This window comes from Acanthaster planci, linkage group LG21 (assembly GCF_054643075.1).
Source record: "Acanthaster planci isolate LZ-2023a linkage group LG21, COTS_SCS, whole genome shotgun sequence".
NCBI classification, from domain to species: domain Eukaryota; kingdom Metazoa; phylum Echinodermata; class Asteroidea; order Valvatida; family Acanthasteridae; genus Acanthaster; species Acanthaster planci.
The window spans coordinates 9,141,556-9,168,544 of NC_141797.1; the positions used below are offsets into that span (position 1 = coordinate 9,141,556).

At 44.4% G+C, this 26,989-nt stretch overlaps 1 protein-coding gene across 1 annotated transcript; it reads right to left on the reverse strand.

The window, feature by feature from the left end:
• LOC110981192 (ligand of Numb protein X 2-like) lies at positions 1-26,354 on the reverse strand. Its single transcript, XM_022238547.2, has 13 exons — positions 26,195-26,354; positions 20,956-21,360; positions 9,601-9,806; positions 9,190-9,299; positions 8,723-8,806; positions 8,116-8,303; positions 7,499-7,529; positions 6,973-7,089; positions 6,324-6,506; positions 5,388-5,510; positions 4,602-4,789; positions 4,049-4,207; positions 1-3,353 (listed from the first exon to the last, which is right to left on the reverse strand). Exons 2-13 carry the CDS (start codon positions 21,255-21,257, stop codon positions 3,218-3,220), a joined length of 1,827 nt encoding a protein of 608 aa, XP_022094239.2. The 5' UTR covers positions 21,258-21,360; positions 26,195-26,354; the 3' UTR covers positions 1-3,217.
• Between the last annotated feature and the right edge of the window lie 635 nt (positions 26,355-26,989).

Genomic DNA, 26,989 nt, shown 5'->3' on the forward strand with positions numbered 1-26,989 from the left:
TTTCTGAATATGAAATGCCAACAAGATTTTATTTACAGTGTTCTGTACTGGTCATCAAAACGGTAACAATAAATATTTCGAGTCTAGTAAAATTAAATCAACCAAATGAAAGTTCCGCACCGGTACCACCGTTTTCAACTAATACACATGTACCAATAATATATCGCATCAACTGTGATATTAAAGTATCAAATGAAATAAAACAATCTTAGATCTGGAATTAAATATCAAAACTGCAGATCGGATGAAAGTTCCAAAGACGGGAAGAAAAATGAAAGAATACGGCCGAATTAATTTAAAGAAACCTAACGCTAATACTGGGTGCCGTGGGGTTAGCATCGTTTTAAGGGCTTGTTCATATTTTATCAAAATAGGATAATATTTGAAGCAATATTAGAACCGAACCTGCTTGCCCCGACGAAGACGCCCAGTTACCGAAAGCTCGGCGATGACATAATTCAGAGCACTGATTAAATATTATATTTTTGTCCATATTTGCAGGACACCGGCAGGTGAAAAAGACGCCTCAAACACTACATGCATTTTGCTGCGCCAAACAGTGCTAACAGCACGTGAAATACGCTCTTGCTTTATTTTACAACGTAGCTGATAGTACTGGACCTTTTATGATGCAAATTCATTATTTCGCGCTGCTTATAAAAGACAAAGGGCCTTGCTTTAGACAAATTGAGAGACCCATATGGATATATCATAATATATAGTATATTGGTATTGGACGCAAGACTCTTTTGGAAGAGTCCTCGGCGGATATATTTGACAATGTTTATTCTATTTTGATGATCTATACGGTAACATAAACCTACGAATGTCGTTCCCAAAGCAATACATCTTCGGCTCGAATAGATGAGCGGCTAGTGCGCATTTTCAACATACTGCGACAATCTGTGAATATTTTCTCTGTGTGTTAAATTCTTGCTAGCCAGAGCTTATCTCTCACTTTAATAGGGTGACCTGCTGGTGATGCAGGCTCCAAAGTATAACTAAAACAAAAAGAAATTTTATCAAAGAACTACGGCTCATTAGAGTCACAAATCTGAAATATGCAAAGTATTCTATCTAAATATACACAAGAAAACTCAACAGGTGGTTCAGTGTGAATGATTTTGAAAGTATGTACACTCCCACAGGTCACAACAAACATGTACATAAATATACATTTGTTTTTGATTTCCAGCTTTCAGGAAACTGTCTATAAAAAATTGGTTTGTCGCAGTATTTTATGTACAGTCGATATTTAGTGTTTTCAGTTGTACACGAAAAACGGTTCAAGCTGAATCGCTGGCTGAAAGAAACACAGTTCCCAGGTACGGGTTACGTCAAGATTTACAGAAAAAAAAATACAAAACCGAGATGCGTTCATAAACATTGCCAAAGTATTGCAAATTTAGATGGGACAAAGCAATATCATCAGGTGTCAAAAGAACCAAACGAAGCACGTTGCATTATCAGAGCCACAATGTGAAATGTCTACGGCTGGCGTGTAACAGTAGGCCACACAACAGACTTTCCTGATGGTTCCTGGCCAAAAGATACTTAATATACACGTACAAAAAGTGTTTAATTTGTTATCACATAGGGATAGAACTGCATAATCCCTGATGTGCAACTGAAGGCAACTGGAGGCTGCTCTGGACATCGGATTCAAGAAAATTCCAGCGAATGGATGGTGCAAAACGGCAGTGTTGTGGTCGAGGTCCTCACAGACCAGATACAAGACCAGACACAAGGCCAGTCACAAGACCAGTCACAAGACCAGTCACAAGCCAGTCATAAGACCAGACATAGGGCCAGTCACATGACCAGACACAATGCCAGTCACAAGACCAGTCACAAGACTAGTCATAAGACCAGTAAAAAGACCAGTCACAAGACCGGTCACAAGACCAGGCACAAGACCACTCACAAAACCAGGCACGAGACCCATCATGAGACAAGTCGCAACCAACAGGGTGCACAATGGCAAGGAAATGCATTTATTGCAGTTCATTTGAAAAACGTGCCACTTGAATTCAGGCCGAAGTCCAATGTTGGCCTTGTGACTGTCTTAGGGGTTGTACAATGGTCTTGAGAGGTCTCGACAGCAACACTGACAACAAGTAAACCGACGCTGGCGTGAACCTACCTTGTCAAAGGAAGTCAGTTCCATATAAAAAATATGTGTTACTCCAAGACCCTGTATTCTGGTACTGTGTCTAAGCACTACCATTTCTATATATGATCTCTGTTCAGCCCAGCAGGTGAGGTACACGGAAAAGTTAAGGCAGCATGTATAAACAATGGGATGAAAAAAATACTCGGACACTAAGTCACTCAACCACTCACCGTGGCCCAAATCAGCCAGTTAGTTGGGCACTAAAAAGTTGACGAGCTTTTGTACACATATCCCAAGGTGCACAAGTGTAGATCGTAATGTTGTTTTTTGAAGCGGGAATGTTTTACGCTTTGGAAAGGACACTTGGAGTTTAAAAAACATTGAAAGTTAAGGAGCATCGGGGCTTACGGTTCTGTGCAGAAGTACCCCCTAACTGTTAGAAAAGTTTTCAAAGGTCATGCTGATGCTCAGAATTCCATTTAGCAGCTGAGTATCCATACAGGTGCACACACCGATATAGTGCAATCTCTATACCATGTGCACTTAGCAAGTGTGTATGTGTGGTATTAGCCCGAGGAACGGATTGGTTGTTGACCGGATAGAAAGCGCCCTCTTTTGTTCATGCATGGAGTCCATTAGGCAACTCGGGCTGCCACGTTTGCTCCTCAGGTTTTCAGATTTTCCGGCCAGAGCACGGTTGCCTATTAACAACCCAGATATCTCAAAGTCTGCAAGACGCAACCACTGTAGAGGATACAGGCTTCACTTGGGTCACCGTGGAAACGTCACTGAGGGCAGCTTCAGAATTTCACACATCTTGAATAAAGTCTGAGTCTTTGCCTGCAATACATTGGCAGGTGCGTACTGGCAAAAGATGTAAGACTGGCTTTGGAAGTCTCGGACACAACCTGTGCCGAGGTTCTAAGCAGGTGAGCAGGTGAGATGAAGAATGGTCATGACCAGGTTCCTCGTAGACACTCGTGTTGGGCCAACACCACTTATGTGCAAATAACTCGGTGCAAAGGAGTGGGTGACAGGGAGCTATTCGTTTGGATCGCTGTGCAGAATAAATGTCTGTGAGGTGGTGCGGCGGTGAGCCGAGGGTCAGACAGCCGTGCCTGGCCAGGACACGACGGTCAGTTGCACCTTCCCCTGCATGGCTTTCAGGATGGAGACTGCCCTCGTGTGGTTGATGTTGATCAGGGACTCACTGTTCACCATCAGTATCTGGTCGCCACATCTTAGGAAAGAAAATGAAACGGCCACGGGTTATCAAAGGAGGACTGCCGTTAACCCCAGCGATTTGTTACGTTCTGTGCAAACAATGCACACATGAGGGGCGCGTGGACGAGTGGTTAGGGTTTATGACTCCCAATCACAGGGCCACGGTCCCAATCCTGTCCTGAGCATAGGTTGTGTCCTTGAGCAAGTCATTTTACAGGAGTATCAATGGGGCACCTATGAGGGCAGAGAGGGTCATTTGTGAATGATAAAAAGCGCCTAGAAGAACCTGAAAGGGGTTGCAACACCGCCAATGTATACCTGCCAGTTACGTTCATGGCTAGATATATCCACCCTGATTTTAAGCAATCCTTCAAAGGTACAGAGGAGGCTGGCTGGTGGGAAGTTTTCCAACCGGGCTCGCCCACGGACAGCACATATCAGACCAGAAGTCAGTCCCCTGGGCTCAGCACTGCCTGTGCCAAACGTGCATGAACCTAAGCTTGTGCGCTGAATACCACCAATGACCACTGTCGGCCCCACAAGGGCACGTCAAAGGTGCTCAGATCAAGTTCACAGAGGAGTTGATTTTCTTTGAAACTAGAACTTCACATTAGAACCTCTTGGTTACGAATGCTTTAAATTTGGACAAGGACTCAACTATAACAAGGGCTTAAAACTCTGGTGTGAAGAAAAGGTCGCGGAGGGACATACTTGAGCTGTCCGCTGCGTCCGGCCGCGCCGTTGGGGACCAGCGTCTTGACAAAGATGGGCTGGTTGCCGTGGGTACAGTCACAGCCTCCCACCACGCTGAAACCCAGGCTCGGGGAGGACTCCTTGTCCAGGGTGACTTTGCTCTGGACTTGGCAAAACCTGGAGGCGGGAAAGGCGGGAAAAACAGGACATTAGACCTAAGACTAGGCCAGCCATCAACGCGTTCCATGTGTTGAGGCTGTGTATGTCTTTCATGGCTATGGCTAGCTTTAGCACAGCTTTCTATGTGAAGATGTGCCAGCCGCTAGCCAGTGACCTCCGTGGCTATATGTGCGATGGTTGGCTGTGGCCAATACTTTTTGGTATGACTTTAAATTTTAGTGCGAGAATGACTGATCCAAAGTCTCCTGATTATGGCAGAAATGAAAGTGCATGCATTGGGCATTAAGCAATGTCCTCATACACAGATACAAGTCCTCTGATAAGCACAAGTCCTCTAACACATGCAAGTCTTCACACACACTTAAGTCCACGGTTTGAGGAGTCTACTCACTGAGGAAGAGTTAACCAGGTCAGCCATGACGGGGAGTACCGAGTGGAGCCATCTAGTGCCCTGTCTCCCTCCAGCACCTTCAGCACGATTGCTTTGGAGTTGGCGTTGGCCTTCAGGACGCTGACTGCGTCGGTGTGGGACAGGTTCCACAGACTGGTTCCGTTGACCGTCAGGATTATGTCTCCCTTCTGAAGACAAATGACATACAAAATTACTGGTGGACTTTGTCGACCTTTCACTACTGGTATTTGAATATTTTTTTATCAATTACATGCACCAATGCCATATTGTGAGTGGGCATTAAATACATTCCACAGAATGGGTCTACCAAACTCCATACTCGTTCAACTAATCTGCTATCTAGAAAATTACACAATGTACAAGGACATATTCAAATTCCACAATTTTTCGTTGCCTGTAACTTCCAAAGCTTTCTGACGACAACATTTTTACTTTGGATCACTTTCACTTATAATTATCAAGATGGGAGAGGGGAATTGTTGAGATCAAAATCACGTATTTCAGCCTGGTTGTGAGGTATTTAGTCCAAAAGGAAAGGTAGTTTGAGATGCATATCAGGTGTGCAGTTTACAAACTCACTGAAAAGATCAGGCTTATATTCCACATGACCAAGAACTAAAAACTAAAATGCTGCACATTTCTTGTAACTGGTTCTTAGCTGGCATTTAGGATGGCTCTTTGAGTGAAACCGGCTTTTCTAGCTTAGTACTCTGTGACACTGGGTTCATCAGACCAACCCAAGCCTAATTTTTTTAAAAATTTCACCTTGAGTTGGCCCTGTCTCCCGACGCAGCCGTCGGCTTGGACGTTAGTGACAAAGACAGGGACGTCGCCCCGTGGTCCCCCGCGACCTCCGCTGACGCTGATGCCTAGGCTCTCTTTGCTACCCTGTTGAAGGTCAAAGGTCAGGGGTCGAATGAGAATCACAATGTGACACCACAACTGCCTCTGGGTCATCTTTGTCAAATGTAACATTCTCAGCAATGTGCATAACCTTGAATACATTACCCTCGCAGTCCTCAATCCTTCACCTGTTGGAGGACTGAGGACTGTTAGGGTAGACCCCTGTATCGACGAGACCATGCTTTGTTTACATGTTTGCTTTCCTGTGGTGGACGATGGGCCCTCACTGGCGCCATAGGAAAGTGAACATGCAAACAAAGTATGGCATCATCATTTGGCCTGTTGCCAAACTGTAGCCATGTTGAAGTACCACGTTTGAGGTCCTTTGTTGAACTGGTTAGGAGTGAACTGAGCTGGAGAACATGGGTATTGGATGATAAATGATCCAAGGCAAGTTTTTAGATAAATTTAAGAATTCATACTCTCTAAATTTTCTAACAAACGAGTTTTAGGAGGTTATTTGCACATGAACTTAAAAGTACTGGTGCTGTAGTAAAACTTTAAGAACTTCACAGGTTTTTTTTCACTAGATGTTGAAAAAACCGTCAAAAGTGCTTTTAATGGTCAATATGAGTACAGGAACAAAGGAATATCTTAGCCACAGGTCATGTCCCAATTGTATGCGACCGACACTAAGACTGGAGTAACTGTGATGGTACATGTATGTTAAGGAAATAAGCAGCTATAAGTACTTGTCAAGTAGTAGTAAAGCACTTGACATATGTCAAGTACTATAACAAAGTGCTCAACTTTTGTCAAGTACTAGTAAAGTACTTGACTTGCTCATATTACCAATACCTTTTTGATGCTGATGATCTTCTCCTGCCGTGTCCGGAGAGCGGCTGCTTCCCTTGAGACAGGGATGGCCTCCGAGGGGAAGTCATTCAGGAAGTCTTGGACGTGGAGGGCCTCCAACTCCTGGGCCTCAGGGGAAGATCTTGAAATGCGGACGACCACCAGGCGTATTCTGTCCCCAGCATCCTGGAAGAGAGCACCTCAACATTATTTAGATTCCATATCCAACACCTGGGCTGTTGAGATGCTCTTTTCCCATCTCAAGTGTTTCAGTTGGGTCGATTGCAAATCCATCACGTTTCAAACTATTTTTCGGGTTCTTTCCTCGCCTTTCACCTCTGTGGCACTGGTTCGATTCCCAGCTCAGTCGTTATGTGGATTGGATAACACTCTACCACACTGGCACCTGGGGTTTTTACCCAGAATATTCCTCTGGGGTTTTCCTCCAACCTCTAAAACTGTAACTGCTTCTCAATGTCTCCTCTCTAGAGGTTTCTTCTGGCTTGCGAGCTGAGTGTCTAGAGTGCTTTGGAGGAATCTTTGGTTTCATTACCAAATTCACTGACTCGCAGTTACAAAATATCCTCAAGAGAAACGTGTAAACACAGCCATCAGTGTGCGGCCCACAATGGTCATTATCTTTAATACTGACCTTAATACACTGGGCAGCCCTGTCGGGTGTGGCCTGCCGCAGGTCCTGCCCATTCACCTCGATGACCCGGTCATCTGGCTTGAGGCGTCGGTCCCTCCAGGCAACGCTGTCTTCCAGCTGCATATTAAGCAATATCAAAGTTCAGAACATAAGGCAACGCTTAAAGTTTAAACATCAGTTTGAAATGCAACACGCTTCTCAGCACATTCTCTGCTGGTGTGGTACAGGCCAAAGCATGGCAGTGTGATGACAGGCTACTTGTAAGTTCTGCGAATAAGAGCTCCCTCGCTGGCAGACAAAAGAGAGGCTGGGTCGACATGTGAAGGACACTACCACTGAGTGCGCAGCGCCCACACAGAGGACCCTATGAATTTGTGTGTACTCGCACCGTGAGCAGACCCATAGGATTTTCTTTGCCCACGTGTGCCAAAGAGACCTATCACAAGTATTCGCGACGATTCTCGAGACATCATCCATGGTGAAATGCGCTGCCAGAGTGGGGTGTAAGAGGAGAGACATTTCTTACCACTTCCACAACGTACACGCCGGAGTCATTCCTGCAAGGGGTAAAAAAAAGATGCAAGGAAAATTAAAAGTGGAACACAAATGCTGTATTTACGGGGAGTGGTAAAACCTCCTCACTCCAGGGTCTGGCGGGGACAGCTTCAACTGGTACCCGGCGCCCACGCAACAACCACTCATTCAAACAGAAACTGGTGCCCGGCACCCACGCAACAACCAATCATTCAAACAGAAACTTGCACCTGGCGCCCATGGAATGACCACTCATTCCAACAGAAACTGGTGCCCGGCACCCATGCAATGACCACTCATTGCAACAGGAACTGGTCTTGTGAACTCATGGCCAGTGCCAAATGAGTATAAATATGTGCCCTAGCCGGCCCTGCTCTGAAGGGACTAGTCTCTTGTTTGGAATTCAGGTCCAAGTTACGGGGACAAAATCCCCAACAAATCTATCCCCAAGATAACTCTCATTCAACATTTGCGTAGTCCCTACACCCAAGGGGCTAGTATGACTGCTGGTCCTGTGCTAAGGGGAACACCCTACAATTTCAATCTTCTCTGATCTAGCTACGCTATCTGCAGTAAAGGCAGCCTACAAGTTGGGGCATCTCGTCTTACCTCCTGGCGGCAATTTTGATGCCCAGAGGGACCCCGGGCACTTTGTTCAGGTTGATCTTGAGGCTCTCCACCTGGCCGGCGTTCTCCGCTTTCTCCCGGTACACCGTCAGGCAGATCGGCGACCGGCAGCGGTGCAGGGCCATGCGAGCCATCTGGTGACTGACGTCCTTCAGATCAATGTCGTTGACCTGAAGCAGAGGGTCAAAGAGCAGGTGGGGGTTATAAAGTCTGGCCGCGACATTTCCACACCGTTCCGGTGTGGGTTTTGAGAGCGGGAGTGCACAGCCTTGTGGTTAAGGTTTGTAACCCTCGATCACGGGGTCCGGGGTTCGAATCCAGCATCTGGCTACACAAGCTGCAACTTCAAGCAAGCCACTTTACCCCTTCTCGCCCCCCCGGGTGTAATGGATACCTGAGAGGGCCGAGATATTTGTGCCTGAAATGGCAGCACAATACTCCTGAGGGAGCTGAGATGGACTCAGGAATGTTTATAGGCCCGGTGGGCAGGGGTAACAACAGTGGAGCACTCGGTGGACAGGTGAATATATGGCTTTATACATACACGATTCCTTCCTCATATCGGGGAGGTACAGGTACGTGTACCCACCTGTACAATCTGATCTCCCGCTGCTACTCTCCCATCTTTGGCGATGACTCCTCCGTCCGTAACTTCTTGGACGATGATACCAATCTGAGGAGGAAACAGAGGCAATCACAGCAGATCTATTCAACACGGTACAGGAAATGTATATTATTTTACAAAACCTATTCCTGCGGCACCCAGAAGGGACGCTCTCCACCTGCATGCTAGTTCAAAGCATGCTTGTGGTGTGGATCGTACATTTTCAGTTGAATGAGCACAAAACATGACCTATTCTTGAAAGTGCCCATGGATAATAAATTAAGTCGGCAGGAAATTGCAGATCCACAGATCCACGGAATTCCTTTTGGAAATCTGGTTGGCAGAGCTATGAAACCGGGGCCCAGATCATAGGAAGCTCGGGTACGAGCGGGGAGACTACAATACTGCCAGGTGGCATCTTGCCTTTCAACCCTGCTCTCACTGTTACTCACCAGAGGTGTTTCATTCCCTCCGACGATGCTAATGCCCAAATCTTCATCTCTCCTTCTGGTCAGCTCTATCGTGGTCAGGGTGCCATCCTTTATCGGGACTCCTTCTGGGACTAGAGCACATGCAAGGGAAAAAAATGACCACTTACCGTAACAACACAGACCTCAAGGATGATGACAACAAAATGGGTTGCCCCAAATTTGGAAATCTGACACTGAAAAGGTCTTTCTCTTTAAGCTTACTCTTTACAGCTTCGGATTGGCTACTTTTTTTAAAAAAAATTCTAGGACCTAGTTATTTGAGCAAAGTTAGTCTTTAGTACACGCATAATTTGCATCCACGAAACCTGAACGCCGTCACAAATGAGTTAAATGCCAGAATGACTAAGGACCACGGTCATCTTTCTTTTTCACCTGGCCTGGTTCGGTAGGGGCACTCCCACACGTGCGTCTCCTTGGCCTCGGCGGGACCATGCCACGTACATCCCTGGGACTCGTTGACACAGTGTGCCGCATTGCCGGGGCAACGGCTGGTCAGGTGGGGCTCCAGCTCGCACCTGGGCATGGTGGCGCTGCAGTAGCTGGTGTTTGGGCAGACAACCAGCAATCTGTCCAACATTCTGTGTATTAAAACAAAAGTACAGACTAAGAAACACTTGGCCGGATACGCTGTACGGGCGATCACAGCCTGCCACCAAGAGGTTGCAAGTTAAAGGCCATTTTTCATGTTGTAGCCGACAAAAAATGGCCACCTTGCCGTGATAAGCATTTCGGTGTACCCGGGATGGACAACGTGGGGAATTTTTTGATTGATTGGGACATTCCAACAACTCAAAATACACTCACAAGTCTTCTTCCCCGCCAAACAAGCGACAGGAATAATTCAAGATCTCCACTCACAGCCCGCGAGTCGACTTTGTCGACCATTTCCCATTATGCACTACGAAGAATGGCCTCTCCATGGCAACCTCTCGGGGAGGTGCACGGCATTGTAAATTACCCATTATCATCATTCTTGGACACATTACCCCACCAGCTTATATTGGACATTCCACTATTTTAACTAAAATTCCATTAAAAAATATCAGTACATGTACCATGTACATGTAACCCCCCAAAAGAGTGCACCAGGCCGTTTCATTCTCTGGCACGTCGAGCACCTGCATACAAGAATTCCCAGCATTTTTCCACCTGAGGCACATCTTGTCAGAGTATTACCAAAAAATGTGGCACAAATCGGCCCGGGGACCCGACAACAGAGGACCAGTTCAAGGCCCCCCGTGCTTTCCCTGATAATCAGATTACACTACAGAGAACCAGTGACAACCACATTTACACAGCTGTGCCATGTAGGCCTTGAACCTGAGATGCAGAGGGATTGAAAAAAAAATACACATGCATGTGTTTATGGTGTTCAAACCTGAACAATTTCCACGCAGGGAGGTACAATGTACATGTATACACTACTTTCTCTAATCTCTAGTGATAAAAATTTATATGTGAACTTTTGGTGCATACCAAGTATTTTACTCCATGTTTTGTTTTAATGTTGTACTCGTGTAGCACTACGGTATGTGAACATACCCAGGGTACATTTAATAACATGCTGGTTAATTTCTTTACACAATCTGGGGCCAATTTCATGGAGCAGCTTAAATAAGCACAAAATTTGCTTATGTGGGAAAAAACCTTGCTTGACAAATCAGGTTACCAGCCAAAACTCCATGAGATGTACATTGTTTTGAGATTGTATTTAGCTGTTTTTTTTTTTGTTAGCATGACAATCAGATAGAGTTTGAGCTGGTAACCTTTGTTTATTAAGCAAAGTTTGCTCCCGCCTAAGCAAATTTTGTGCTTAAGCAGCTCTATGAAATTGGCCCCTGTTTGATTGATCAGTAACCATTTTTAAGTGGTTACTAAATGTTCATGAAGTGGAAGTTAGTCTATTTGCATGTAGTTCAGTTTTCATTGATTTGTCACTCAGAAATGTTGAGGCTTGTAACACTGCATGAGTTCACTCAAAGAACACTGCACATTTTATTATTGTAAATGCACAACTGATTTTTTTTTTGGTTCTTGGCCCTGGCTTGCCTGCAAATCCAGCTGTCTGTTACTCATCACTGGACCGACACCATCCTCATCCAAGCCCTCGGGGGCTAATTAAGTCTCATTAAGTCGGACCCTTGTCTATCCTCTGGTCTGGCTCCTTTACAATTTCAGACTGAGCAATTTGATCCCGACGACGTGATGCATGGGTAGTGACATGTGTTGTGCCAGGATTAATTTGAAAAAAAAAAGAAGGCTTTTTGTTGGTGTTTCCATGCATACATGGCTAATGAACAATGATTCGGGCATCATGAAGGTTGATTCCAGAACCAAATTTCCTCGGGAGTGGGCAGGGGGGGGGACAAAATTAATTTCGAGATGTCTGTGCGTCGCCTTTTATGGTCTATCATGGGGTGAGGCTACACGTAAATGTGGGAGCTTTTCACAGACTTTTGGAAGGGAACGACAATATCGTACTCAGGGAAGCTGGGAGGGTGTGGCTACCACTGACCCCTCCCCCTCCCTGAATTGGCCAAGGGAATTACGGTATCAAAATATCATCACTGGCAGGATCCTTTTCGTCAGAAAACAGCCCTAGAAAATGATTCACTTAACAAGCAACAAATCACAATTCAAACCAACCAATGACAGCAGGTCTATAAATATGAAAAGTATCGATGAACATGTGAATAAGCCATTTGAGAGTTAAATTTGAATAAAATCTGGTGCACTGAGTTATCTGACTACACAAAATATTATGATTTAAATTCCCCAGACTAAAGACACTGTTGCTATTCTGTACCTCGTGATTCGAGGCAAGCTTTCGCATAGCGACCACCATCTCTGGAATGGACTGGTTCCTTTGTGCCCTTCTTATCCATTGAGAACAGTGTATTGTTGCAAGGCGTCTCTTATGTAACTAAGCAAAAGCTTGCCCCGAATCACGAGGTATGCAGGTAGCAACAGTGGTTTTAGTGAGGAGACTTCAAGTAGTTATGTTCGCGTGAATTTAAAGCACTCGGTGTACCAGATTTGGGTCAAAGTTAATTCGCAAAAGGCTTACTGTACCTTGTACATAGAGGCTATGCATTAAGCATCCTCAGAGGGCAATAGTCTGGTATCCTAGGATTGGCTTGAATAAACCTTTTTTGCATTCGCTGTACCGTAACTGAATTAAAATAACAAAAACCTGCCTCTGAGACTCCATGGAGATGCAAACAATGCATAACCTTTTCATGTCCCTGTCACATCTGACATATGATTTTGTAAATTCATTCATTTCATAAATTCATAATTTCTAATTTCCAAGAGTGATGAATCGATGCAAATTACCGGCCAAACAAATAGTAATAGTTTGAAATCAATTCCGGTGATATTTCGATGTGAAATAACAAAGGTCAGATGTAACAGGAACACAAAAATGTCACCCTTTTGGACCCCTGATTTCTGGAATTACCCCTATACAATCACGTACATACACAAGTACACTCCCTCAGCTTTTTTGGAGGGTGAAGGTTGGAAGCCTTGACAAACAGTACCTCAAGCACAGTACCTGTGCACAGGTACAGTGCATATGTACCTGAGCACTTCCACAAATACAATCAGGAATGCATTTTTGCATAAAATATTAGATGAGTTGCGTCTCTATGGAGATTAAATTACTGTTATGGGATACATGGTACACGAAGGCCTACAGCAACCGCTCACTGTAGGCAATTGGATTGGAATATTGTCAAGCATTGGGGAGAGGCGTGCCTAAAATTGATGTACGCCATGCATGTAATGCAACCAACCAGGAACAATGTTGCACATGAACACAAAACATGTAGATGTGTTCTGTGGGTACATGTACATGTACATTTAAGCGTCATCTTTCAATGATGCTGGCAGTAGATATGATTTTCAGAGGTACGCAAATCGGGAATGCGAATAATTATAATAATGAAACATCTCACTTGAAAAGTCCATTAAAAATGCATGAACTATAACAGCAGCAGCCAAGCTGTGCCTCGAAAGCTGTCATTAGTTTAAAAAAAAAAAGGGATAGTTTTCCAACAATAGTCAGCTGATGACATCGTGTGAAAAAGGAGTTTGGATTGGGAGGACTTCTGTGGGATTTGAAGAATACTGCAGCATTTACCAAAGACAATTACCCTGTCATTGTTCAGTTGTACCCGGTACGTGGAGTTGACACCCTGGAAAGTTTTAGAATGCGCCTACCAACACCGAACGCATCATGGAGGCTTACGGAGAATTTGAGCAGGTACATACATGTATAAGAATGCCATGGGAGTTGCAGGGTGAATGGTTTGAATGTGAACCAATTCAACTGGACCAGACTGGACCAAATGGCTGCTGACTCATTCCCAAACAGGTGGAGCTGTAACTGAACAGGAGTTCACTTCACACAGGAAATTCACGTACATCAATGGCAGCAAATTTATATTTGGTGTCATGTACATGTACATGTATGTAAAACACAAACATCCTGTACATATGTACATGTACTGGTATTTACATGTACATGTAAACCACTCAAGCAACATGGTACCAGTAAGCAGTATCAAGTGTAAACATGTACATGTATAGTACATGTCCGTCATGAACATGTACATTGTACACGTACACGTATGTATAGGCCTACTGGTATGTTTCCTGCACATGTACATGTACATTCAATAATTCTCTAAACTACAGAGCATTGTGTACATGTACATTTTCAATGAATTTGCCAATTACATGTCAATTTCTCAGGACCACTTGTTTTTCCCCAATCTCATTGATTTTGTTGTCCACTCCTTGGGTGGGGCTGATTTGGGAAAGGAGGGGCGAGATTGCTATACAAACTGCTCGACACTCAAAAACACAAATCAATAACAAACCCGAGTACGATGTGAACTCTCCAGAACATGTACTGTCCGTGTACTGCATGTACGTCTGTACCGTACAGCTGAACACACCGGTAAAGTTACAGGGGTGGGTAATTTACAGAATCTACAATACAGAGCGGAAAGCAATGTACCCCGGTACATTGACAATGGGCCTAGTGCCCCTTTGGGGTGTTACCGGTAGCCATGCCCCTTGGTCAACGAGGAACATTAACCCCACGTATGCACTTTGGTGTGAGATGCACAATACACGTTATCAATACCGCAGTCGGATATTGTATTACAATGTGTTACAAATTTATTCTCCAAGTGTTTGCTGCACGTACCGTATGTACATATCGTATGCATCCAAAGTTGTCTCCGATTTCTGAGATTTTTCTCACGTGTATCCCGGTAGGGGAATCATGCATGCAGGCGTTCAAATCTGATGTGCGCTGGCGTATTGCGTGCATGAGGGAATGAGCTGGACGGACTCCTACCCGGGTGGATCACATGTTGGGAATGCTTTGTTTGTATAAGGTTTGAAATGTCACGTGATACGCCTATCGCACAGACTCAGTGACTGGGAAAACAGTTTGTCGATGGCCTTAGGTTAACTGTGCATGTAGGCACGGTGATTGCTTGCGTAAAAGTCATCACACCCATAAAAAAAAAAATGCTTTCAAAAGATATTTGGTATCTCCTGTATTCCTGTTTTGGTTTTTGGAATTTGGGGGGGGGTTGTTTCTCATTTTACTCCATGTTTGATCTCCCCCCCCAACTACAAGGAAGTTTGACATATTGGTTTTGAATACTTTTTAACTGGTTTCGTTTTTAAATTAAGTTTCAAAACAGTATAACTGACAACATTTCTTGGCATTTTAATTAACGGTGCCTCCAAAATTTCACACAGGGCACTGAATAAAATGGACATTTATCAACAGAATGCAAAGATATGAAGGAAAAGTAGGCTTAACGAGTGCAGTTCAAGTTCTCACACTTCTTGTACGTACATGTAGCCAGCTACACGAGTCAGTGTGTACATGTACACATGCACAAGTAAATGTGTACATCACGTATACCGGTACATGTACTGTATGCGTGAAGAGTACCGGTATTTGTTGGTAATGCAGTCCCATGGAAAGGTTGACTTGTGACAAGTATACCAGGCAAGATATGGGACGGAGGGGTACCCCCCTTACCTGTCCAATCCTCATACACACTCTAGACTATTGTTACCTAACACATCCCCCTAGAAGTCTGTAAAGAATTCCTGAGATTCCAATCAAACAATGACCAACACAAAGGCAGGGGGGGGGATTCTCTCCGTCCCATACCTCCCTTCAAATGGTGACAAGCTGTCCTGTTGGTAAACAGAACCATTCACAGCTGTTCTTACAACAGGCAGGGAAGCATGCGAAGGCTATCGCACAGCAGGCACAACTATCCACCGGCCTACATTCTGTTAGTGTACACTGTGCTAGTCCGCATACTGCTATTGTGTTCCAATAGTCGGTGGTGTGGAAAATCCCAAGTACAAAAGATGTGTACACATGTACCTGAACCCGTACTCACTGGTACGTACGGGTACATCTACAGACCTCTCTCTGAAGTTCCGTCGAAATGTCACAGTCGTATTTTTGCCTGCTAGTGGCTGGTAAAACCACACCTGGTCATCAGTACATGGCAATTTCAGAGTAATTCTAACAAAGCTTAAACAAATACACAAGTTTTCCGGAGCACCAAATGATAAATATTAAACTGCTTACGTGTAAGACCTAAACAGTAATTCCAGGAATTAGGGGTCCAAAAGTGTGACATTTTTGAATCCCTGTTACATCTGACATTTGTTATTTGACATGGAAATATCACTGGAATTGACTTCAAACTATTTCTGTTTGTCTGGCAGGTAATTTGCACTAATTCATCACTTTTGGAAATAAGAAAATGCGTTCTGAACTTACAAAAATCACATGTCAGATGTGACAGGGACACGAAAAAAATGGACCCCTAATTTCTGGAATTACCCTGACTGGAATGGATAAGTACAGGTCCCTTTGCATGTGAGAATAACAAGGCATTTTGAGGCAAAACCAGACACCACCCAACGCAGTTTCAATAAGGATAATTGAAATGCAGGATATATCTGCCCATTCCTGGCAAGCCAAGGTCAAACATTGCTTGTCATCTCCCATGGAAACATTTGAGACTGACACTCCTCTACTTGCTACATGTATGCACATATGTATTCAGAGGCCCCCCTTTCCACGGCACCAAGTATTTTACAAGGAAATACGAAGTACTGTGTATGAAGGCCTGTCCACCAGTGTTCAAGATTTATTTAATCAAGTTGCCTTTCTTCACATTTTGGGCAAGCAAAAACCGCCTGTCCTGCTTTGCTTTCGCCTGGTCTCGGGGCGGGCGGGCGGCTGGCTCGGTGAGACACTGCCAACCAAGGAACATACATGTATTTCAGCAAACAATACATGTAGCTAACGGTAACTGTACCCATTACAAACGGTGTAAAGTAACACAATCTTGAGGGGTCTACTGGTGAAGACCTGTACAACTACTGTACATGTACCCACCACGAGAAGACTGTAGCCCCAATCACATACATGTACAGGGTACCATGTGCCAAGAAATGGAACAGCAGGACCATGACATAATCGCTTTATGATCATCTCTTTATGCCCCGCTGTCAACCCCAAATTCTCCCTTCAGATGGGTGTTTTTATTTTCGTTTGACCGTCATGCCACACAAACCGACAATGGGTTGCCTTGAGCAAACGTGACAATGCTGTTAACGCACCGTGTAGTCTCTAGGCACTGGCTGGTGGCTTTCATGTAAGGTGCCGAAGCAGAAAGTGACAAAAATCTCCTGCGGGTTGGATTGAGCACGTCGCACACAAGCGCCGGTGATTTCTCAGTGTCATTCTACTGTTGTGGGATTTCACGGGGATAACGTACGATCATGCAGTTCACAATTGGCCGGGCTCACACATAATGCATGATGGAATGACATTTAATGGTATGCGTACAGTACATGCAAAATTCTTTGAGAGGAAATCACCATGTCCACAATGAATGGAACCAAGCAAATAACAAAGGTGACTGGTGACAGGCACCATGCCTGTGTACACAAATGCTGTAATGGCACCAGGTACAGTGTACATGTACATTTCAGTGCTTCACAAATGTGCACATGTACATGTAGGCCTGGGCTGTTTTCAAATACTCAACTTCGTCTCCGTCTCAGGCTTCGTTCCCAAAACCAACCCCCGATTGTGGGCCTGAAGTGATTAAACTGCATTGGATGACTGTAATTTTTGGCTTTCTTGCATCTTGATGTTCTGTGGCATTATTAGACTGATTACTGCACTTACAGCTTCAAAGTCAGCTAGTAAAAAAACAGATGACGCCTGAGAAGGAACCAAAGTTGAGTATTGGAAAACGGCCCTGAGGTGCATACAGGTAATGCGCACTGGCACGTAACAAACGGGGGGGGGGTCCAATTTTGGGGGGTGACCCTGTCACATATGACAGACATGATTTTGTAAGTTCAGAACACATTCTCTCAGTCTTACTGGTACACTGTACTTCCAAAGTGAATGACTAAATAATGCAAATGAAACTACCAAACAAATAGAAATAGTTTGAAATTAACGTCATCGGTATCCCCTGTGGACTTACACGGGTCAGGTGTAACTGGGATACAAAACTGTCACACTGTGGGACCCCAAATTGATAGAATGACCCATACACTCGTACAGTAATGTAGATTAATTCAATGTTAGAAAATAGAAAATATGCACCCTACGTGTAAATACCGGTAACCTAGCGGAATGTAGGCTGAGCGCTTAACAGAAATTAAGTGAAAATTTTAAAAGTCATGTAGCAGGGCATGTACTTAGGAAATGCCTAAAATGATAATTTCAATTTTCATCTCTTTCACACGATCCTTCCACACATGTATGTAAGTCTGTGCATGTACTTCCTGTCAACATGGTCAAAATACAGAAATTGCATGGTACGAACATTTTTACTTCCTTGCACTCAACTCACAGCATCCATGAAGACAGATTTTATCCCTCCAACTCTTTCTTGAATCTGAGAACTACCGTACTGACACCTTGTACATTGTAAGCACACCTTGGTACCTAACCTTTTGGCCGGGGATTTACTGAAACGACGAGCGATCCAAGTTCCTGCATTCGTCACCGTCTACGCAGCCCTCTGGCAAAGCAAATGCCGTACCACGACCCCTCCCTGACCCATCATGTCCAAATGAATTCAGTCATTTGTTCAGGAACAACCGTCAAACAGCCTGAACGATTATGCACAGTGTGTGTGTGCCTCAATACATAACAGGAGAATGCATCCATGGGCCAATTTCATAGCGCTGCTTTCAAGGGAAAAATTTGTTTAAGCGTGAAAAACCTTGCTTGACAAAGCTTACCAGCCAAAACGTCTAGTGATGTATTGTTTTGGAATGGCATTTACCTGTCTTTTGGTTAGCAAGAAAATAACAACAGTTTGAGCTGGTTAAACCTTTGTTTATTAACCAAGGTTCTTTCGTGCTTAAGCAAATTCTGTGCTCAAGCAGCTCTGCGAAATTGGCCCCTGGTGTTCACAACGAGGTTCCTTATTTTCACAGCCAGTGGATCAATCCATCTTAATCAATCATGCTGTGGGTTACCATGCCAACTCTACACCTCCAAGGTACCGATGGTTTCTGCAGTAAAGAGACTTTTTTCCATCCTCCCAAAAAAATCCTCTCCTTTGGGTACCAAATACGGTATGTTAGTGCATTCCTCTTGGAGCTTAAAGCCTGACCATGGGTGTAAGGTGGTGGTGGGGGGGGGTTCAACTATGAGTCGCCACTGTCACAAAAATGTCAATTTAATGTACAAACTATGACTACAATCCTCTACAAGGATGACACTTTTTTAAAAATACTTTATGTTGCATTTAATGAGTACTTGGCTGTATGAATGTGCAATCGGGTAAATATTTGGCCGCTGTTTCAAATTTCCCAGCCCACATTTACCCGGTACATGTAGTTATGTACATGTAAGTTATCGCAAGCTCCATATGAACACATTCATGCACAGGTAGCTGAGCTATTTTTGTTGATCTGTTCAGGACTACAAAACCTTCGAAATGCCTCCTGGTGGATTTGGAAGGATGTATGGAAAGTCATGGTTAACGGAGCCTTGTGAGAGGCTGACGGCACGCAGGAGAACTAGAAAAATCCCAGGCCACTGCTCCTTGCTACACAAACAGAGTGAACAGCGGAGAGCACTTCAATCACTGCACTGGCCTACTGCTTAGGCGGCCAAGGAACAGAACAAATCCCTCACATGGGGCATCTCTCTCAAAACAGGTAGGGCCACCATCACTCGGCGACAAGCATTTATGTAAAATTGACCAGCCAGCCTTGTCCAAATCCCATCTAACAACCTCCCACAAGGCCAGATGACTCATTCCAAAACATGATGGACTGTACTCAATGCATCCCTGGTGTCCTTAACAAAACAAGGACTCCGGTCTGGCGCATTACCATCGTGGATTGTTTTCCCTCGTTGACTAAAGCCATCCAATTGTCCTGATGCTACATAAAGTGCGGTATATACATGTATATACAATGTACTGGGTCTGAGCGCTGCATGCATAATGTGTAAAACTGACGCTTTCAAAACTACCTCTCTGTCAGTACTGATTGATCACACTGCTCGTCTCTCTGCACAGATGTACACCTCTTATCTTGTTTGCCAAAATATACCAGTCCTGAAGGGGAAACCCAAGTCCAGAAATGTTGAGCCTATGGCAAGTCCTCCCCAAAATCTGACTGTTGGGGGGAAAACAGTTCTGTTTGTTTTCGTGTTCTGTAATTTAAGTGCATGAACAGTCAAATGTTGACTTACAGTAGTCTCCTCAGCGACCTCCGAATGATCCCTGCGTTATGATACACCACATCCTTGTCAAGTCGGTCAAGTCACAATTGGTGATGGCGTTTTTAGCAACGGAAAGGTTATTCGGTTTTAGCCACATCCTGCGGTTGGAGAATTATATGGGGCAGGATCTACCGGGTAGACTCATCTGACCAGATTGCAACCACTATGTTCTGGTAAGCACACAGGTTTGTCAACTGCAGGGAATGCTGTTTTGACAAATCCAACCAAGACGTTGTTTGGACGGAAATGTTTACAACTTGTCCTAGTGCTCAAACGCAGGAGGATTCAATTTCAGGAGGAAGGGTGTGTCGTTCGTGAGAATGGTACGGTACATGTGCACCCATTCATGAAAGTATGAGGTCTCTGTGGTTTAAAAATCTTCACATGAAAGGCATTTTCGAGAGGCAAAATAGTATACCAAGACCAAAGATTACGGTCCGTTATTCACTGATTACATACATGTACATGTAGCAAGTTCTCTCAAACATCACACAAAAAACTGACAAAAGTGCACTTTTGGAAGGACAAATGGGTCTGAAAAAAAAAAAATCACTCAATACGGGCGATTTGCAAAAGTGCACTTCCAAGAGTTTGCAACACATTGGCCAATGACAATGCGCGAAATTTGTCGACCCTTTCCAAATGCGCAATGGGTCGACTTTCCCTGTGCGCATTGTGATTGGCCAACGCGTCGCAAACTCTTGGAGGTGCACTTTTGTGAAAACGCCCGTATTCCAAGAAAACAGCCTAAAGTGTAGTGATGTTCCGAGACAGTTTTCAGAATAAGGACAATTCGCAACTTTCATCGAGGACAAAAGTGTCCTTTTTGTGACTGTCAAATGCTGCACCGGTATCACCGCCTGCATCCCCCCCCCCCAAACAAATATTACCCCACCCACCTCTTGATGATGAAACTGGACGGCCGGCAGTCCTGGCTGGTCAGGGGCTTGCGGTCCACGGGGCACATCTTGTGCAGGCGGACGGTGCTGCGGATGCAGCGGGCGCAGAAGGTGTGGCCGCAGATCGTGTCGGTGGGCGAGACCAGCGGCTGCAGGCAGATGTGGCAGGTCAGCTCCTCGTCAACGCTCTCGCAGTAGTCGTAAAGGTGGTTGCCCTGGGCCTCGTGCACCTGGCCGCAGGTCCGGCACAGGATCTCCGGCCGCTGGTGGTGGTGGTGGTGGCGCTGCCGGGCGGCACTCATGGTTTTCTGACGAGCTGGTCCCGCGGGGGAGGCCTAAGATTGCCGCTCTCCCTGCCGTCCAAACACGCCGATCGACAGTTGTTGGCTCGCTGACAGACTTTCACTGGAGAATGAAAAGAAAATGTTATCTGGTATGTGCAGAGCTGAACGTGCTTGGCTTTTAAATTTTTGTAACTAATATGTAACAAATGCAGGGTCATCCATTCTCTGAACATCATTTTCATGAATGTAAACTCCATACGTCAGGGAAAGGACGGATGCCATGTCAAGGTACGCTTTTGAAAAATATGAAAAATTAGGATAATACCTCGCAGAGAATCTGGCGCACAGATACCCCTGTATCTAGGTTCCTTCTCGGTTTGTTTGCTCTAGGAGTGAGAGGGTCGGCAAAAATGATGGACTCTAGCATACTCTTGAAAATGGCAAGGGGAAAAAAATGATGACCTCCGAATCTGGGTGGGTTACTCAGATGTGAAACGTGCATCGTTAGGTCCGTAATGCTTGAAGAGCTAAAGAAGCTCATCTGGACTACCAGCCAGCACTTGCGTGCAGTCCGTGCTGGAACTGTTGACGGTGCCTTTTGGAAACTGAAACTATGCATGAATACTCGACGTGTGTAAGCCTGACACATTCTGTACCTCAATCATACATGCACAGCACTGTTTCCGAATTTAAAACTACAGGTAGAACAAGGGATGCCGGTCAAGTTTGTGTCCAGAGCCCAAAAAGGAGGCCGGAGAAGCCTAGATATACCGGCACATGTGCATACATGTACAGATGAATTGTACTGTACATGTGCCTTGTTTGAGGCCTGGAATTAGCCCAACATTTCAAACGAAAGTCCAAAGTCAGGCTTCTGCCCGAAGAATGGCATCCTTACGGCTAGAGAAGAAATGATCTACAGTTTAAGAGAAGTCCAGTGAACCGTACATCGAACGATTCCTTTCTGTCGCAATGCAGGCAGTAATTCACACCTAAAATATTTACATGTGTATACATGCAATTTATAGAAAGACATCTGGTCTACCTTTCAGCTTGCATTGACTTCAGAAGACTAGTGGACCACACTCGTGGGGCGGTCTGCTAGAGACAATCTTTTAGGCACACAACCGTGACAACTGGCTGAACGAAGCCAGGACACAGTGAAACGAGACCCTGACGTACCGATACTGATGCCAGTAACTTCATTTACCGAAAGGAACCATTAGTATTTTTGTGCATGGTGCATATGCATCATCCACCTCCGCATACCCAATCCTTTCCTGTGATCTTTCCAGTGCGTTGGCTACCGTTCCCTGCATTGTTGTGGAAGGGAGACGGCCGAGCGGGTCCAGGAAGTGAGGAATACCTCACCGGCACCCGGTCGCGAACTGAGAGGTTAATCGATTGGTCGATTCACAGCAACCATTCATAACTCAACTGCTGTGTGATGTGCACCGCATGGCAAGGTTGTTGAACCTGACTGAAGACTGAACTTGCAAAGTGAAGAGGGGAGGGCATGGCACTGGCCAGGATATTTGGGGGGGGGATAGCATCAACAGCAAACTGACGACCCATCAACAGTGGAATGGGGTCAAAGACTGATGGGGGGCAGGATTTGTTTTGAACACTTACGAAGTAGTTGCACTTTTTGTTCCTAGAACTGTTTTCATGTCGGCAACCGTGATTAGTGACTGCAGAGCCACATGCCAAAATTATAGAAAATGCTGCAAATCACCAATCTAGACTGGTTCCCATCCCGTATGTACATGTACATGTAGTCTCCAGACATCTTACAGATGCCCTCCGAATGTAGGGACCAGTAGCGGGTAATGATTCTAGACGAATCCTGCCGGTTTATGTTAACCCTAACAGTCCTCAATCCTTCACCTGTTGGAGGACTGAGGACTGTTAGGGTTAATGAGGAAATTGGCAAGTACATACATGTACATGTAACATTCCCACAATGCAACACTATCACGAGACAAAACTTTGAAAGACTTTCTAGAATTGATTAACACTCTCTCTGCTGAATCCTTTAGGAATGCAATACGATGTCAAGACGTATTCACCTGCTCTTTAGGGGTAACCACTTCCATATCTACAGGGGAAAAAACATTTCTGGAGTTTTCCCCAGAGCCATGTGTTCGGCTGTCACGCACAGGAAAAGTTATACACGGTAAAAATCATCTCTATTTTAGAAAAAGCAACTGCACACGTACAGAACTAAACCAACCACGGACCCCAGAATCCAGCTAACTACCAGTCCCAATACATGTAACAGGGACAAGGATCAGTCCAGTCATCGATCACACCAGACACACAAACCAACACAGACAGGATTTTAGTTCACCTGTGCTCCTCTTAAAATCCATGGATCTTCACAAGTTCAGACTTGAAAGCTACATGTATACGTGTAGTTTAATACATGTACATGTTCATGGGGTGCAGATTCAGCATTCATGCAAGGTATGGGCCGTACATTTACAGACCTACATGTACATGTACGGTGCTTCACCTCATTATAATGCAACCCAGCCATTTAATTCAGGAAATAAGGGTCTTGATTCCCGCCAGGTCCTGATTTATTTACAGAATCCGCAAAGGGGAAAAGACAGGCATTGTAAATAAATGATGCTTTCGCAAGTTGCCCCGTGCTGACATGTTAATGGTCTATATATCATCGGGGACAGTCCCCCTCTGACCTGCTCAGATTGTAAACGTAGGTACATGGGGGCCCAGACAGACCCTAGGAGCACGTGCAATGGTACGAAACATAACAGTGTATGCGCTGCATAGTGCCAGACCAATCTTTCAGTACATCTGTACATGTTTGCCATGTGCACACTGAGCATGTTAATCTTTTTTTAAATGGAATGCTCACTGTGTACATGTTTGTGACTGCTTCATCAATTAACGTCGACATGTTGTGACTGGACACTTGACACATTTCCAGAGAATGGGTCTCCCGGGAAGGGAAAAAAACCACTGACTCAATAAACAGTGTGCGTGTCCTGGAGTTTCAGATCATCACAAAACATGATCAGAGAAGGAACAGTTCAAAAGAACAGTCTCAAACTAATGAAAGTTGCTGACGAAGGTTTGGATTAAAATATTTACCGCCCTACCATAATGTCTCTTTTAGACTCCAGAGCTCTAGAACCATGGGGGGGAGGCCAACTTGTCATGGGGGCACTGAAAAGTTTTAAACTTTTCATGCGAGTTTTGTGGCGTTTCTTTCTGGGGGAGGAGGCTATCAGTACATTTTAGGGCTTTTTACACACTTTGGGAAGACATGTATACATACCGATAGTACATGTAAAACACAGGGCCCCCCCAAAAAAAAGAAAAAAAAGATTTATCTCATTTTCTCATTAAAAATTTTTTTGGGGGGAGGGCCTGGGGGCCATGGCCCGTCGGTCCGTGGATCTGCCCTTCGTGTAAAGAGAAAGAAGTCAAATTATACATCACCCATGAAAGTCATGCTAAAAGCACATTTATTCAATCGTTTTTAGCACGTGCGACAGGTTGAAAATCAGGTGACTTGATTGATATGTGTGTTACAAAAAAAACCCTGTCAATAAAATCCAAGGTCACCCTCAACAAGACTCAAGAATGGATCACCAACATATTTGTAGGCCTACCATGCCTACCTGAGTGAATGCTAGAATACACTTTCTGTCAAGTTTGAAGAAAAAGCCAAATAAAATGGCAGTCTGTCTTCTGCCAAGAATGAAAGTTTACAAATGGCCACCCACATCGACCCCCAACTTGTCTTGGCCACAAATTTTGGATCATCAAAATTACACTTTGACACGACCCACACAATCATTCCAATAGAGGCTCTATTTCACACAAACAAAGTAGAGGTTTAGCAACTTTTTTTAGCCTTGTCAGGCAAACTTCTGGCAGCCAGCAACTTGGTCGAAAGATAAAGATGAGGAAAGAGTTTCCATAACTGGACGCCACTTGACACCCTGTGCACAAACCCTTTTAAGTTACTGTAGGCCCTACGTAGGTACATTCATTTTCTACATTATGTTTAAAGTAAATGCTTCAAATTCAAAATTTTCCCCGCTAAATTTGGCTCTTAACAGTCTTACAGACATGTTATCACTCACTTGACATGTCATGTCAGACGGAAATAGAGCGGTACCATTACTGAAAAATTAGTGATGTCTGTACGAACCATGCATACTTATTTTCAGGCAAACTTGAGTTCTCAATTCTGATTGGGTGATCAATGGCAACAAACAGTGTGACATATTATAACTGTGTTGCACACTTTCCGTCAAACTTTGCGAAAAGTGCTATTCTAACTCAACGTACTGCAATATCTTTACACAAAAATGTCCCACATCTGCATGACAGTAAATTCAAAAGTGGCGTGTTTGCCCACGCTGATCGTCACACGTGTTTCAATGCACATTACTGTGAGTAAGGTTTGCTAAAAGATACATGTAAATTTGTTATCACGCTAGGCCTGTGGGCCAGGTTGTACATGCATACAGGACACAGATTAATATTATTCTTATTATTAATTTATTCAGGCAGATTCAAAATATACAACATGTGTACATGTAAGGTGTAGGCCTATGTGCATGTACATGTACACTATAGTAATAGTACAGTCTAGTAAACATGCTAACAATGCACTTGACAGGCAGACAAAGTAGGGATTTTGCACTGCCATTACTGCATGTATTAGTACTCGAAGTGGACTGCCCCACCTCCATAACACCATCGTCAGCAATTATTGAATTATGTCAACAGAAGTCCCCATTTACATGTATATTTGCCGATGCCATCATCCATCACCTGATCGCGTATAGCCTAAGCCCCCGACACTATCCCGACGACGACGAATGAACGACTCATGGCGTAATGTTAGCAACTAACAATAACTTTCACAAAAAAATATTAAAAAGGAAGGATTTTGGTCTCACTCATGTACTCACCAATCACTTAACTCCGGAACATCGTTAACGGTTCGTAACTTTGGTCGGAAGAGCGCACAATTCCATCATCGTTTCTCATGAAGTTATCCCGTAAAATAACCGCTGATCGCTGAGCTTTCAGTTACTGCATGTATGTTGCAATTCCAATCATTTATTAGATTAGGAACGCGCATTTGGTGTCAGGGCTTGTGTTCTTGAGTTCGCTTCCTGTCCGCCGTTCTTCTTTGCTGTTATATCCCAGAATTATATGTGTGATATCCACTTCTTATTTGATTAGTTTCAAGTAAAAAAGAACTAGCAAGAGAAAGGAAAAATATTCTTGGACATATATCTGATAACCACGAACTGTACGTTATCCTCATTGCCTTTAATCTTCTAAAAGAAAACAACCGTGACCGTTAAGCAGGAGAGGGCGCAATCCCAAATTAACGGCATCGATTTTTTTCACCTCTGAGAACCTAACCGCAGATTTGGCTCGACTTTCGTCCTTGCGTGCGGTCATATTGATAGATTCCACCCTTATTTTTATCTGTAAATTGTTCAGTTCACGTGCCACGAAATGCTCCGACAGAAGAGACTTTTAACAGGAGCATACTTGCATACTTCCAATCATTTTACTAGATTAGGAACGCGCATTAGGAACGATTAGGAACGCGACACACCAACATGGGCGGAGATCCCAGGGGATGGGGGTATACATGTATACCCCCACACGCTCATTTTTATCAGGTGGGGGATAGGTTATTGATCAACTCCCATTTTTTTGTACTGAGCAAAAAAAGTTAAATGGACAGC